Source organism: Haliaeetus albicilla, chromosome 9 (assembly GCF_947461875.1).
Source record: "Haliaeetus albicilla chromosome 9, bHalAlb1.1, whole genome shotgun sequence".
Taxonomy (NCBI): domain Eukaryota; kingdom Metazoa; phylum Chordata; class Aves; order Accipitriformes; family Accipitridae; genus Haliaeetus; species Haliaeetus albicilla.
In genome coordinates this window covers 6,944,937-6,960,313 of record NC_091491.1, presented here as the reverse complement: position 1 = coordinate 6,960,313, position 15,377 = coordinate 6,944,937, and the positions used below count along the sequence as shown (strand labels likewise).

The following is a 15,377-nucleotide window of genomic DNA, read 5'->3' as shown; positions in this document are numbered from 1 at the left end:
TTTGATCTCAAGTTTTTTTGTAAGTCTTTATGCATAAATTGCTGTAATTGTTCATATTTGTCTTTTCTGGACTGTGTGCCAGGATTTATTTTCAAACAACAATAGCAACAAAAGGAGCATGAAATTCTAATTCATATCCCACAGGGTAAAGCACTGTACACATTGCAGCTATCTTGACCTCCTGTTTTAATCTTTAACATATGTTGTTCCTGGCTCAGTGATCCACAAAGGAGGAAAAAAAAAAAAGATGGTGATGTTGATCTAACCATGACAGTGGTCCAGCTTTACTTAATGCTGAACCATGATGGGTTTGAAGACTAAGCATCATCTTTTCTAATGAACAAATTGCTCCACATTCTTCTCTCTGAATGGAAAAGTAGATTTTAATTCTGTGCTTTTTAAAACTAGATTTCCATCTCAGAGAGCTTTGTACCTTATGATATGTGTTCTGCATAACGACCCTGGCAGATTGTCTTTCATTGTTGAATAGAAAATAACAATGTGAAATATTCTTCTGGAAAATGGAAGATGTTAGAGGATTTAAACATTTTATTTTCCCACTTTGCATACTTGGTTAATTATCTCTGAGGGACATTAATCCAATCATTCAGTCTTTTATTTTATTTCTTTTTTATGTGCTTTTTTTCTGTTAGCATGTTGGTGCTGAACAATTTCAAATTACTGCTCAAAGGAGGAAGTAGCAGTCATTTTCTCATAAAATATGTACCTCCTACACTGGAGTTAAATTATGTGCTTGATAGCTTTGGAAGTGCTCAGAACCCCTGTTTGCTTTTTTGCAGTAGTTTCCTGGTTATTTTTTAAATAGAATTCTTAGCTTATTATTCAAATAAACAATAGCTTTTAACCCACAGGTCGTTCTGTTCTGTGATGCTGAGGTTTGTTACCCATCAAATTTTACTTATCCTTGAGACAGTTTCTCAGTTCTCAGAACTTTTTAGGGTTCTTCAGTGTGGCTTTATTTATTCTTCAACATTTGCAGTGTATTGTTGTGTCTCAGGAGGCTGAATGAAATAAACATTAGCCCTGAAAGCTTAAAAGAAGCACAGTGAGAATGATGAGGTCTCTTATACTTTGCTTTTACTTGGGTAAGCAGAAAAGATAAGGTATGGTTATAATTAGGGAAAGCATGTTCCTAAAATGTTTGTCCTTGTTTCACTGAGTTAAAAAAAAAAAATCTAGACCAGTATGCATGTGTATATATATATATGTGTGTTCATATTTTGTACTTACATGTGTACATAGCACTATGAACATACAGATTTGCACATTTATGAATAAACACTTTAATCTTTGAAATTACCTTGATAGTCAAGCTAGCTGTTACTTTCTGATTTACCTTCTCAATAAATAAAAGCTTCTGAAAATGACTTTGTCATGAGAATTTATCAGCAGGTTTAAAGTGACTTACTGCTTAATGTAATACTATTATTATGTTCTGATATGGTAATTATGGTTGTTTTGTTCTCTGAGAAATTCATACATAGTGCTCAATTAAAAAAAGCTACTGTTAAAATGTGCAGCTGGGAAAGGCTGCATGGTAGTAAAATAATCCACATACACGTTTGTTTAATAAGCACAGCTCTGGTTCCCAGTAGCAGTTATGTTACTGAGCAAGGCATCTGCCAGTGTTTAATTCTGCAGTTGGCGAGCGATTTGTCTTTTCGTTCTCTTGTAGCAAGATTCAGTGATGGATGTTGGATGCATGTTTCATTTTGCTGTGTTAGAAAGCCCATGCCTAGATGTATCTGCGGAGGCAGAACAGAATTGGCATCCTTTTCTTAATGTATTCTCCATTTAGTAAATGTTTGCCTAAGTTTAAGCTTCAAGTCCAGTTAAGTTAGTCAGACCTCTTGAGTACTTGAAATTAAATCAATACATAAACTGTGGCTTAACAGTTGTAGGTACAAGGTGCGTAAGAGGTGAAAAATTAGTTATTAGACTTCTAAATAAAGGTAGCATTGCTCTCAAAGGTGAGCAGTACTGTGGCTTCGGCTTCCTTCTGAATATTTTGTATGTATTCTACAGTTCTGAAGATCTGGCTGGTTGTAGCAATAAAGTAAATCAATCAATAAAGTAAGAAGCAAATTTAGGTACTCAGGCTTGAAAAGTGTGTATTAGCTGCAGGAGGAACATGCCTCCTTTTTTTTAGCTGTAAGAATTTTATGCCAATTAAGTTACCAAATAAAGTTTTCCTGCTTCCTTCCTTGATTCCTTCTTTGGTTGTCTTGTAGATTATATTGTTTAGAGCATTAGCTGAGGGGGGAAATGAAATGTGAAAATTGCTTACTGTATGAATATATTGCAATGAGAGTTTAATGACTGTTACTAGTTTGAGTGAAGTAGAAGTTGTTATTAAGGCCTGACTTGACTGAGTTGATCTTGACCACATGGTTGCATTTCATAGAAAATACATACTGTGTATATGTACGAATGACGTTGGTATGCTATAACATTTGCTACAAAAACACTGTAGTTATTTTGGGATAGTATAGACTTGAATGCTGAAAAGCAGTATCGGCTTGGGAATTATTTATTACAAGAAGCAGCATAGCTGACATGGCTTACTGCCTTTCCCTTGTGTTCCTTTCAAGAAAATCCTTGCTCTCAGCCCTGAGGAGGAGACATGCTTGTCTTGCTGCACATCGGGGTGCTTTTTACCTATAAATTGTGTTACTGTAACATTGTCCAATTCTGTTATTGCACAAATCCCTGAATATTGAAAATACACAGGTCAGCGGAGCTTTGGTTGATGATACCGTACGCTTTGCACATGGCATCATCTGTGAGGATAATCTGTTTCCATTTGGTGTGCGTGGCACTGCCAACATAAACATCTTATGTCATATGCTTATTAAGAACATTCGCATTTTTGTTTTCCTTAGTATAAACTTTGCATTCCTGACTGCTTATGGTTTGAATCTGTTGCTTGAGCAGTTTCAGCCAATTGCAAGTTAGAGGTTAGCAAAGCTTTTTGATAGATATTTTTTCATATATTGGTAAAATTCTTGCTGGAAAAGTAGGTACTTGAATACAATTGTTTCTTTTTGCCTCGTAGGCTTTTTCTTACACATAATTTCTCTTCTGAGCATCATTACATTATTTCCTAGTACTATCAGTAGCAAAAGTATTTTATCTTAGAGTTGTAAATCAGAAGACTCTGTGAACGTCTGTTGAATCTAGAATAAGCCTCCGAGTGACCTTTTGTTTCCCTTGATATCTGTTTTCCTTTAGGACAGTTTCATTTGTCTCTCTATCTACATGCTCTCTCAAAATTTTTGAATTTTTCCTTTTGGCATGCTGCTTTGCTGCTTCCTAATTGTTTATGTTTTCATAAGTTGCTGCTCAGGCTGTTTCCCTGAAGAGTGAAAAAAATTGATTTTTATAGTTTATGCTTTTGATCCTTTGAACTCTGGAATAGTATCACAGCAAAATAGCGCTGAAGCATCAACTTGAATAATAAGCTGTCCATCCTGCCAAAGGCAGATTTTTGTCTGTTGGTAGTTCCTGATGTGAGAGCTGGCAGTGAGGATGCATGGCTCAGAGGCACCAAGAGGTGAGCCCTTGATGGATTTGCTGCAGTATTTTAAGGAATTACCACTTCCTTCTGGCAGAGACTACAGATCTGTCAACCAAAGGGAATTTGGAGCTACATTACCCACTCCTCAGTGCGGTACCTGGCACTTTTCTTTAAAGATGCTTTTCTCAACAGTTTAATGAGACATCAGTTAGAGCACCAAAGCATCTGAAACATGAGAGACTATTTTCTTTCATCAACATTCTGGTAAAGTGTGATTTCTTAAACTACCAGAGCAACCACCAGAGATCATCTGTCAGTGTCCCAAGTCGGATCTGCAGTTTGTCAGTCTTGCAGGCTTCCGTGCTTGCCAGTACAAACGGCATCAACGTGATTGTTGGGGCAGTTACTCTTTCCGCACTGGGGAGCATGTAAGAAGCAGTGATTAGGCACTGGCTTAAGTATACTCTGCCTTAAATACAGAAGTTGAGAAGAGTCAATGCTGATCTAGAAATCATTCTCTATTATCTGTTTAAGTTCTGATCAAATCCTTGTGTTTAGCTCTGGCTACCTGAAGCAAGCACCTGAAGGAGAAAGTGTTTGGAGAAGAAAGGGAAAGGAGATATATAGGGAGGGATAAAATTTAAATGGGGAAGAGGGGTGGACTTCATGTGATCCAATAAATCAAATCTAAACTAGGCAAGGTGCCATTTTCTGAAGATCGGAAAGCAGTGGGATGGTAATGAATGCGGGAGACATTGGGCACTAAGAGATAAATCATTCTGCCCTAAGTGATACTGCCTGTCCAAAGGACATGGGCTTTTTCTTTGTACAGTTCCTGCTGCTATGGGGCTGTCACCTTTAAAATTCAATGTAACAGTAATTAATAACACTATAATCCAATCCAAAAGCCAGGCTGATAATCCTTTTCAAAATTTAATAGCATAGGTCATCTGTAGAGTGATGGCTTTGTCAGCAGTATTGGCAACAAAGAGTGTATGTACATGCTGTAACGTACTTTATTGTATAATGTTGATGCTCCAAGGTATGCTAGTCAAGCTGCTGAGGTGATCACCTCTGAAATGCAGTCTAGCAGGCAATTACTCGATACCACTTCAGTAGCTGCAGCAGTTGCTTACACAGAAGGGTAATGTTAGGAGGATTTTTAGTATGTTTTAACGCATAGTGTATAGTATAGCAGCTGGCGGTAATGAGAGCCAGGGCTGTTTTTCCAGACAGGGTCCTACAGTAGTTTTTGAACTAACCATGCTTGGAAAGCCACTCCACAGAGAATTTCATCCTTTGATCGGCATGGTCCCCAGAAACAGTCATTTGCAAATGGATATTCACTGTCTGCCTTTTGCTACATGAGTGGATTCTAGCATGCTCGCTTTCCTCTTGTCAAGGGTCTGTGGATAATGGCTGATGAAAGATGATCAGATTGTGCAAAGAGGGCTCATAGGACATTGAAGAAAAAAAAAGTTAATTGAATATACCACTCTGCTTTTTTAGAAGGCAAAATGCATCTGAATAGCTGACAATTTTTAGCTAGAACTGATTAAACCTGTGTTGACTTGGAACCATAATTAATGTAAATCACCGCTCTTCCAAGGACATTTTAAAGGACGTTGTATAAAAAAGAAAATCTCGAACCCCGCAATCCTAATTGGTTTCATTTGTGTTTGAAGAGTTCTTTTGGCTTGCTTTTCCAGTACTCTGACAAGCTTTTCCTTTTAACAGCTGCCTATAAATTAGGACAGTTGTTTTTACTGGTAGCAGTGATATAAGAGTTCCCACAGCACCATAGTGAGAGTAGGTCCCTAATTAATCTTACGGAATTTTATTGTTGATTCGTGACAGCATGTTTTGTGTTGCTCAGAGCTTTTATATGCCTTTATATTCAGGAATCTCACAATCTAAGCAAATTCCAATGAAGTATAGCTGCTGTAGGATTAGGTGGTTTCTTTTATGGCCTGATTACTTATAGTCTAGGTGCTGGATAAGATACCAAGGTTCAGGTAATTACTCTCAGGTTATCTCATTTCAGTTCTCACATGAAAGCACAGGAACTTAGGAAAATAGGTCTGGAAGGTAGGTCTGCATGTGAACTAAATGAAAAGCCTGGCTCAAGATACTGATGTGTAGGTTGAGAGAGGCTTTAGGAGAAACCAGGGAGGACAGCCTGTTCTGAGTGTGTTGTTTTCCTCATTGTAAAGAAAGCAGGGTCTCATTGTGGAGTGCCAATTGTAGTGGTTAACAATGGAGCTCTTGTTTCTTTTTTTAAATATTGTAAGAGTTCCGCATTGTAAAATACTTTTGTAATGAGCTCAGACTATGTCTTGCATCCATTGAGAACAGTATTTCCCAATTAGTTGAGTCCTTCTGTTTGGAGCTGAGGAAGGAAGTATGGATTTAATGATTACAATAGATTATCTTTTGACCTGCAGATGGTAGAAGAAAGCGAGGAAAGGCTAACAGAAGAGCAGATTGAGTCACTTCTCCAGACAGTCACCAGTATTCTTCCAGGGGATCCAGAAGAACAACAGAGGGACTCGGCAATGGCAACCGAAGACAAAGGTGACCAAGCATAGGGGACATCGGGGCCAAAGCTGGCAACAATTTCAGCAGAAGAGAATCAACTAATATTTTTCTGTTTTTTTTACTTGATACCAGTTTAATCTTGTATTGGACATCGTTGTAAAATGTGTTACAATTTTTATTACTCGGAGGTGGTGAGGGAACCAATTGTTTACAAGAAAGCATGGAAAAGGACTCTATTGTTTTGGCATTTTGTCATAAACAGGGATGGTAGTAACTGAGTTTGTAATGTCGCAGTCTGAGAAATTATGGGGCACAGAATCTGAAGCTTTTGTATTTTTTCCATTACCCATGTAACAGCTGTACATTTGAAGAGGCTTATATACAGCTGGCAATTTTTAATTATCACAGCAGTACTGTAATTATAATTGCTTTCATATGCTTTTGAATTGCCCAACTGGTTTTCAGAATACAGTCTACAATACAAAGCCAGCTTTCGGAGCTGTTTGTGAAGAGGGCTGGTTTTGGCAATCAGAACATAGAGTAATGTGCAAGAACCGCTTGGTATCTGCCCAGACAATTTCAAGTAGGCTGTTGGCATCATGGAAGCGAGAGGATCTGTTGGTAGGGTAACTGTTCTCAAGGGTGTCTGGCAGTCTGTACTTGATAAAAGAGAGATCCAGATCATCAGCTAAATCAACATATTGCTACTGAAATCAGCTGAGTTGGACCAGTTTACAGCAGTTGAGGCTCTGGACTCAAATGTTGTCAAGGCTCTTAGTAATAGAAACAGAAGAACATCTAGGCGTGGGGTGTATATTTTCCCTTTGAACGTTTGTTCCAATATTTATATATAGACAAGTCACAGTCTTGTGAACATGCTGTCGACCGTGAAATAAATGAATGAGTCAACACTGAAGTGAAGTCCTAATCTGGTTCAGAAGAATGAGAATCAATCCTGGCTGAAGCAGAATTTTCTGTGTACTGAGCTTTTGTCTGATTAAAGATTTCAGGATCAAGTATTTAATGTTGAAAGCATTGATGATTATAACAAATCATTTCTGTATCTCTACAGATATGTACATAAAGTCATGACTTATACATGGCACTGGTTTTATACTATGACTGCAGACGATTCTTTTATAATTATTATAATGTACTGGAAATAGAAATAAAGTTTGAAGTACATCCTGGCAATTTTGTAGCTTACAGACAAGATATAAGACCTTGAATCAGAATATCTGACTTTTTTTTCCCTGCTTCTGTCATGGTTTTATTTTGTGTGTTTATGCAAAGAATTTGTGCTTTCTGAGCTTTAGTTGTGCCGTATATGAAAGGGAGTGATAACTTCCAGTGTGTGGGGGATTTATGATACGCATTTCCATGGTATTTTAAGCTTCTTTGATGTTTGGAGAGGAAAGGAAATTATTGGCAAACATATTTGTTATCTCTCAGAGATAATTTATCTAATATTAAATGTATTCCAAGGCTGGAGACTAAAGGTAGGTTTTGGCTGGGTAAGTGTAGTATTAGAGGGGGAAAGTCCTTGGTGGTTTTTGTGATACATCAATATATATTTTTCTCTCTAAATGTGCAACAAAACAAAAGAGATGAGTAGATCATATCACAGAATGACATGCAGTTAATCTTAAAATGAGCATTTTTACTCTTAGCAGTCATGGATGTTTGACATGCTGTGGCCTTGGGCTGCATTTACATTTTTTATCTGTCTTTTTCTAAAATTAAGTTATTGAAGCATGTTCTAAACTTATGAAAAGCAGATGGAACCAGATTGCAAGTATCTTTAGCCAGCAAGAATATTTTAACAGATCTCTGAAGTTGGATGTTCCGTCTTGGGAATTGCCGATTTGTTATCGTAATGGATTTTTGCCAGCATCCATGTTGTCTTCTGTTGTATGCTGTTGTACAAGATACAAGGACTTGTTCGCTTGCTATTGTATTTAACCTTTTTATCAAAATCAATCCCAGATGGATACATATATTAAACTTGTGCAAATGCATGGATAGCTTTTTCAGTCTCAATTAAGATACGTAAACTATAATTTCCCTAAAAATGCAGTACTAAGTAACATTTGAAGGGATCTGGGATTTTGACATCTGCATTACATCAAGAAATCATTTTTAAATCTACTGTCTGTGCTCTCTGACTGTGTAAGTACAGGTGAGGAATGACTCTGGCTCTGAGAGCAAGTTTCACGTTATGGTGTTTACTCTTGGGTGTGTTCTTTGGAAATCCGAGACTCAGAAATGCTTTATGGAAAGCAAATGTCATCTTGCTTACGTGATACCATTTTTCCAGTGTCCTATATATTCCATAAAACATCGGCCTGTCTCCCAAGGCTGCTTTCTGTTTTCTTAACTAATCAGTTACCTAACACAGTAAATGTACCCTGCTATCTCTTTTGAAGGAGAGAAGACGGTGTGAAGAGAGTGGCCCTCTGGTGCGTCGCGGGTACAAGAAAGTGTACGTGCGTATTGAGCACTTAAAAGCTCAGTCCGTAGTTTTGAGAAGAAAAGGGCAGAGTACTCAGCACTTTCTGAATATTTAAGAAGTTTGTATTATTTTTAGCTTTCTCATTTCTTCCATGTTCCTCACTTTTATTTTGTATCGCGTGTTTGGGTCTTGGCAGATTGACAGCTCTGGTTATGGCAGCCCTTGTGCCCTCGGCGCTGCTCTGGGAGAAAGGGGGAACAAGCTGCCAGAATTTACCTGAGGTTTCAAGCTGTTTGTGATGTGTCGTGGCTTCTCTTTTCATAAATTCAAGCCCAAGAAGGACAGCTCTCCTTAGGGTTGTTTGGCAGTCCTCGCTGGAAAAGTTTTATTAGCAAGAAGCTTTGTTTTATGCCGCTCCTACCTGGCTGTGCTCTGGTGCTGGGAAAGGGAAATGGGTACTTTGGAAATGGATATCCGCAGGGAATTTTGTAGAAGATACAGGAAATCCCTACCGAGGAGCTGAGCAGCTTTGGTGGTGGTCACGCCGTGCCAGGGCTGTGTGTAAGGCTGTTACCTACCACTGAAATGCAGAATTTGACAAGCTCTCCTTTTCTTGCAGGGAGCAAAATGCATTTTGTTTGTATTTGTGTGGCATATTTACTAGACAAAGGTGTCTAGTCTTAATTAGAAAAAGCAAACCCCAAAATTTGGGAGTTTTGCTTTTCTTCTGAAGCAGGTTTTCTTCTGAAGCGTGTCTTTAAACAACATTGTAGTAGAACATTGAAATGGCTTTGAAGCCTAATGCGTTGGTGTGCTGAAAGGGTTAAATAACATCTACAGTGTCTCGAGGTTTAAAAGTGTTTATGCAAATATTTTTTAAAAGGTCCTGTCATAAACAGTTCTGTAGGTAACTTTTTATTTACTAACATCTCTACCAGTCACAGACAAGCTATTGCTTTTGAAGTTGACCAAACCGGCTGATTTACACCGGTAGAGAATCATGCCCTAAAATAATTAACCAGTCACATCACGATACAGCGTCAGGGGTGGATGTCTGCAGCTGCTGTAATCCTAGCAGACCCCTGACACACGAAGAATAATCAAACTGGACGTATTTTTGAAACTGTCATACCTTAGAAGAAATAAAGTCAAGAAATTTAACTAGAACACAGCTGAGTTGTTGCAGACTGAAGTCAGCGTGTGCCCTGGAGCAAATTCCTGCTGGTCCCAGAGATGTCTTGGAGGCTGCGCTCAGAGGGAGCGGGGTGAGCTGCAGGCTGCCTAATCCGTACTTTGCTCTTTGTCCTGTTGGAAACGTGTGTTTCTCCCAACCGATAGTTGAAGGGGGAAGACCTGGCTGACCCTGCTTGAGCGGGGGAGTTGGACTAGGTGATGTCCAGAGCTCCTGTCCAACCTCGGTGTTTCTGTCAGTCTGCTTTCCCTTCCTCCCGCTGCGGACTCGGGATGTTTTCGCTTGCTCGCTCAGCGCAGAGGCAAAGGCTGCTTTCATTAAGAGCTGAGATGCAGCAGACTGAGGGGTTTTCTCCCTTCTCCACCTTTCCATCCATGCCTGGTGCAGCGTGGCCCCTTTGCAAGTGGGTGCCTGGGGCTCTGGCACAGTGCAAATGCTTTATTTCTGGGATGGTGACAGAGAGAAGGGGACGGTCTTGCAAGGATCGCAGCAGGATTTTGCGTTGTGCCAGTGGTTTCATCAGTTGCTTGAGCCTGAAATCGGAGTTTAGGAAGTTGCTCGGCATTAGCAGCGTGTCCTGCACATTGCAGCTACGATAGTGAGTTGAGTCTGTTCCAGAAGAGGCTCCTTTGGTATGAAGGATGTGTCCCAGGATGCTGCTGGGATAAGATGGTGTTTCAGTGTGATCTTAATCACCATTTTCTCTTGAGTTTTGCTTAATGTTACTCCACGGGCCAAATTAATCCACAGTGCCTCTCCACTGCCTTAAATTTGGCCCGAAATACAGAACCATTCACTCACTCATGCTGGCTGTGCTCGGCCCTTCTGAGTCAAGCCAGGGGTGAATTAACCCAACCCAAAGTGGGATTGTTCTGGATCAAATTTTTCTGTATTGCATTTTCTATGACTAAACTTTTTATTGCCTCTGCCTCCCTGGGGTGGCAGCTTTTTGCCACGACAATTTGCGAACGGCATGTTCTGATTCCCGGAAAATGCTTCACTTCCTAGGTATGAAATCCACTTCCCTGTGTTTGGACACGGGCTTCAAAAGCGTCGGTCTCAACTGGGAGCTACTGCTTGGTGTTCAAGTGACTTCTGAAACGCTTTGGGCTTTGGCAGGGGGAAGGGGAGTCGGGGGAGCCTGTGTGCACCTCAGCCTGGCTGAGGTGGGGCTTTTCCCACTTTTCTTTCTTCCTTTTCCATCTGCTACCCATAACAGGCCTTTTCCAGCCTGTTCCTGGTACCAGCTCCCAGAGCGAAGGGGATGCCAGGCTGTTTCAAAAGATGTACTGCAGAAGGAGCATGAAGATGATCTTGTGTGCCTGAAAACTTGGGTTTTTTGCAACTGTACCCAGTTGGTCTAAATAACAGATAGCGTCTTGCCCCATGAGCTTTGCCTCACTGATAAAAACATCTGTGGTTTTGAAATGTTCCTGGGAATTGAGGAGGACTCATGGAAATATCTCGGTTGACTCCTCTCCAGCGCAGGCAGGCGATGATCACAAGTTAACCACCCAGCAGGCACCAGCAGCTGCTTCTTCATGCTCTGACCCACAAAAATAAAGCCTTACATTTAAATCTGAGTGACAACTATTGTCCTTTTAGGATGACAGAGTGACCAGGCAGGCGCTAATACTCAGCTCCTGTGGTTCCCGGAGGTCAGTTCTTTGTCCTTAGAGATTTATTTCCGTTCCCACAGATGAGCAGCGTGGAACAGCGCTGGGTCGCGAGGTGCAGGTGGGGAGGGGATTGCATCGCAGGGTCGGCGTTTGCCACCTCGAGAGCTTTCCGTTGGGTCTCCACCACCACCCGATCAGCAAAAGGAGAGGAGATTTAGCGTAGTGCCTTTGGAGCTGGACTCAGTCAGCAAAGGCCAGCTCTGCTACAGGCCTGTGGCCTCGGGGAAGTTGTTTCTCTTCTCTCTGCCTTGATTTCTTCTTTGACCAAAGGCTATTATTTTTGACCCCAAAGCTCTCGGGACCCCGAGGTGAGCGATCAGCTGGGCTTGCAGCGAGCCTGACACCAGGAGCGCTGCCCAAGAGCTTTTTAACGTTTTTGTGCATCCTGACGGATAAAGGAGAAAAGCCTTTTGTACTAACAACTAGGAGCTGATGAGGAGGCTGCAGCCTTCAGCTTTCCCCGCGCTTTGAGACCAGCGTGTGGGTGTCCACGATGCGCTGCTGGGGCGGCTGCAGCCGCAGCGGTGCTGCTGTGACCGTGGTCCTGTCCTTCTGGGCACACGGGTGTCCGTCCTGCTCACGGGCTCTGCTCCCAGCTGGGGCTGTCCCCTTCCCGCGGCAGTCCCGACGCGACCACGTACTTGGGTATCTGCGGTGAACGCTTGGAGGTCGTTCGTTACAGGGAGTCGAGTTAGGAATTTCGTAGGGTAAGGAGTTGCCAGACATCACAGCCTTGCGCCCCTGGGAATTACCCCACCGCGAAGGCATGTCCTGCGTGCGCTGCGCATCGTTCCCATCGCTCGTAGCAGAGGTAACGGGGAGCTGAACTGTGTGATGAAATGACTTTCTAATGAAAACATCTGTGCTCTTGAATTGGGCACAAGATCAAGGCTGAGGATGGGGCTGAGCCATGAAGCCGAAGGAAAGCGTTCCCTTGCGGGTGGGCTGCCAAGCGCTGGCGTGTCGGCATCGTGGGGCTGGTGGCCGTGTCCCCTTCAGCAGGGGAAAGTCATGCTTTCCCGAGAAGCAGTTCATTTAATTTATTTAATGGTAATCAGAGGGTCATGTTTATGCAGGAAACCTAAATTACGCAGGTTCCTCTTGTGCTTAAAATGCAATTGTGGGAGCAGATCCTGAGCTGGCATACATGGACGTTGCTCTCCTGATTTCAGTGGCATGACAGCCACATGTGCAGGAGCATCCCGTGCCTCAAGGAAAATGTGGAGAGGGCGGCACTTGGTGTCATCCCAGCGAGAGAATTTGCAGAGGGTGACTCGGGGACACCAAAACCAGCCTTTCTGCATCAGTGAGGTGTTGGTGTTGGTGGGGAAGACCCAATTTGTGTCCCAAAGTGACCGCAGTGGTAGAGCTGATGTTGGGGACATGGGCAGGGAGCAGGCAGCTGGCAAGCCACCAAGAGCTGAATGAGCCGTGAGTACCAAAATGAGCATCATATCTCTTCCTTGCCTGTGAGAGCGATGTCTTCATCTGGGCGGTGAGATCCTGCCCTGAGGACACTGGTTCCTCACCACCAGCTTGATAACCCAACGTTCCCAATGCCGTACTGAGATCAGGGATTGGGATCCCTGTTCCTGGGTGAGATCCTGCAAAAGGGGAAGGGGTTTGGGGCAAGGCAGGCAGGGAACTGGTTGTCCTTGGGCTGTTAAAACTCTTTAAAATATTTCAACAGCAGCTTGGATCCATCCAACCCCCGCTCGCCCCCCGACAAGCCCAGGGAATTCTCTAAAGAAGCCCAAAGTACCCTTTAAAACCACAAGTGATATTTTATAACCTTCCCGGAGAGAGGAAGGTCATGTTAGCCCCCTTTCCAAAGGGCTGCTATGGAGGCCCAGTTTGGGATCCAGCCAGCATCCTGGAGGGAGTTGATGGCAGCGTTGTTTAGGTTGGAGCTGCCCAAGACGTTGACAGAGAAAATATTTTCTGTTCCCACAGAAAAAAATCCTGCTGCAAAGGTTTTATTGAGCAAAAAGAAACGCTTGTGTTGAAAAAATCAGAGCTGCAGCCAAAGCACAACTAAAATGCAGCAAGCACTTAGGAAACATTTAAGCCCCAAGAACTTTTGCTTGCCACGAGCAAGAGTCTCCCTGCACATGTTGCTTAAATTGATTTCCCTCTGTATTAAGAATCTTTATTTTATTAACTTCAGTGTTTATAAAAGCAACCATCAAAGGTAGCTGAGATGCTGTTAAACTTTAAAGATAATTAAAATAAAGCTGGCCTGAGAACCAGCCAAATACGGCGAGAGAACATCTGAAAAGAGATGGGAAAGCCAAAAAATCATTGGGAAGGACTTGATGCAAATAGTGAAACTGGGAAGGGAGCTGCAGGGAGAGCTCGGGGATGCTGCAGACAGTCCCACTGGGGCTGAGTGCCCGATGGGAACTGTGGCTGCGCTGGCTGGTACACGGGGGATTAAAAAGCATCCTCCGAACGGCTCTCACCAGCGTCTGTGCTACATCCAGCCTGGGGAGGCAGATGGGTGACGCTTCACGGGAGCACCCAGCCGGTGCTGGAGGTGGCTGGCGAGGCAGTGCCTGGGTGCAGGAGGGTGGCAGCGGTGGCACCGGTGCCTTCGGTCACCTCGGATGAGCTTCGGCACCGAGTGCGAGGGCTCGCCGTGCTGCTGGGGTTTAAAGCCCTTGTTTGTGAATCCCACCGCTTGTCCTCCTTCTAATGGGCAGCTTCACTGCCCGTTAGTGCAATTAGTGCTTGGCCCCGCCAGGCTCCCGCTCGGTGCCCTGCTGAGCTGCAAGAGAGAAGCTGGTGGGAATCACCCAACCTTTTTCTTTTATGGGGCCAGGCAGGAACTTCGTTGTTCATTTTAAGAAAAAAAAAAGGGAGGGGGGGGAGAAGAAAAAACCCCACCAAACCCAGCTGTTTTCTTGAAAAGCCTTCTACGTCTCACCCCAAAAAATCATGGATGCCCCATCGCTTCCCAGTCAGATGTGGCTGCAGGGTGGTGAAGTCTAACGTGAGCCAGGGCAGCGGTGGGGCCGTGGAGTGGGGCTTTAACCTGGGATATCAGCACAGGGGGGCACAGGGATGAGCTCAAACCATCAGTCCCAGCTGGAAACGAGTAACCAGGTGTCTTTGCTGCTGCTCTCGTCGGCGTTGGGTTGCTGCAGCACATCGGGGACCTGGTATGTTTGTGTTTCTGCAACAGGGCGATTCCTCCTGCTGGGTTTGCTTTTTATGCACTGGCTGGCTTTTTCCTCTTAAAAGATACGGAATTAAAATACACATCGGCTGCTGCTCCTGGAGCTCGGGACATTTTTGCAGGTCCTCTGGAGCGTTTGCTCTGCCGTGCTCTCACAGTGGAGGAGCTGGCAGAGGAGCGGTTTCTCACTGGGCTCTGTCCTGGCCTCAGTCTCTGACCCCTGTGGTGCTTATGTGAAATTAAGAGTAAAGGTTTACCCAGAGATTTGCTAGCCCAGAGGTTTCCATGATGGGGTCGGGGTGCCGGATGAGGTCAGCCATCCCCTGAGCGGCCGATGCCTCGATGAACCCAACCTGTTCCCCCGGCGATGGGCTGCGGGGTCTGCAAAGCATCGGGGGGGCAGAGAAGGGCACGTTAAACCCAAGATTACCCCCGCTGCCCCGGCTGTGCTCTGGCCAAGGAGAGCTTTGCCCAGCCACAAGCCCTCGGGACTCCTCCGGGATAAACCACCTCCTTCACCCCAAGTGCTCGCCCTTCGCTCCTCAGCACCAAAACTGGCGGCTGCCTCGGGGCGGCTGGGCTCCTCTGTCGCAGGATGTCGGTTTGGGGAGCAAATCCCTTTTGTTACAGACCAGACACCGTCAAGAAAAAGGCATCCAAAAATAGAAAGTCTGAGCCGTTGAAATTATCCAGCTCAGTGGTGAGCGTGTGGGGGTTGCTCTCCCAGCTCTTCTCACACTTTAGATATGCATATATTTATATATATATATATAGTGAAAGTGAACCCCTGGAGACATTCT

General features: G+C 43.5%; 1 protein-coding gene across 3 annotated transcripts in view; it reads left to right on the top strand.

Moving 5' to 3' along the window:
* The window catches only part of CRCP (CGRP receptor component), a 33,992-nt gene extending 25,898 nt beyond the window's left edge, over positions 1–8,094 (top strand). For all 3 annotated transcript variants that reach the window (XM_069791333.1, XM_069791332.1, XM_069791334.1), the window contains one exon: positions 5,983–8,094. In XM_069791333.1, coding sequence (XP_069647434.1) covers positions 5,983–6,126 — 144 coding nt within the window. In that variant the 3' untranslated portion in view covers positions 6,127–8,094. The remainder of the gene's footprint in view (positions 1–5,982) is intronic.
* Positions 8,095–15,377: the final 7,283 nt, after the last annotated feature.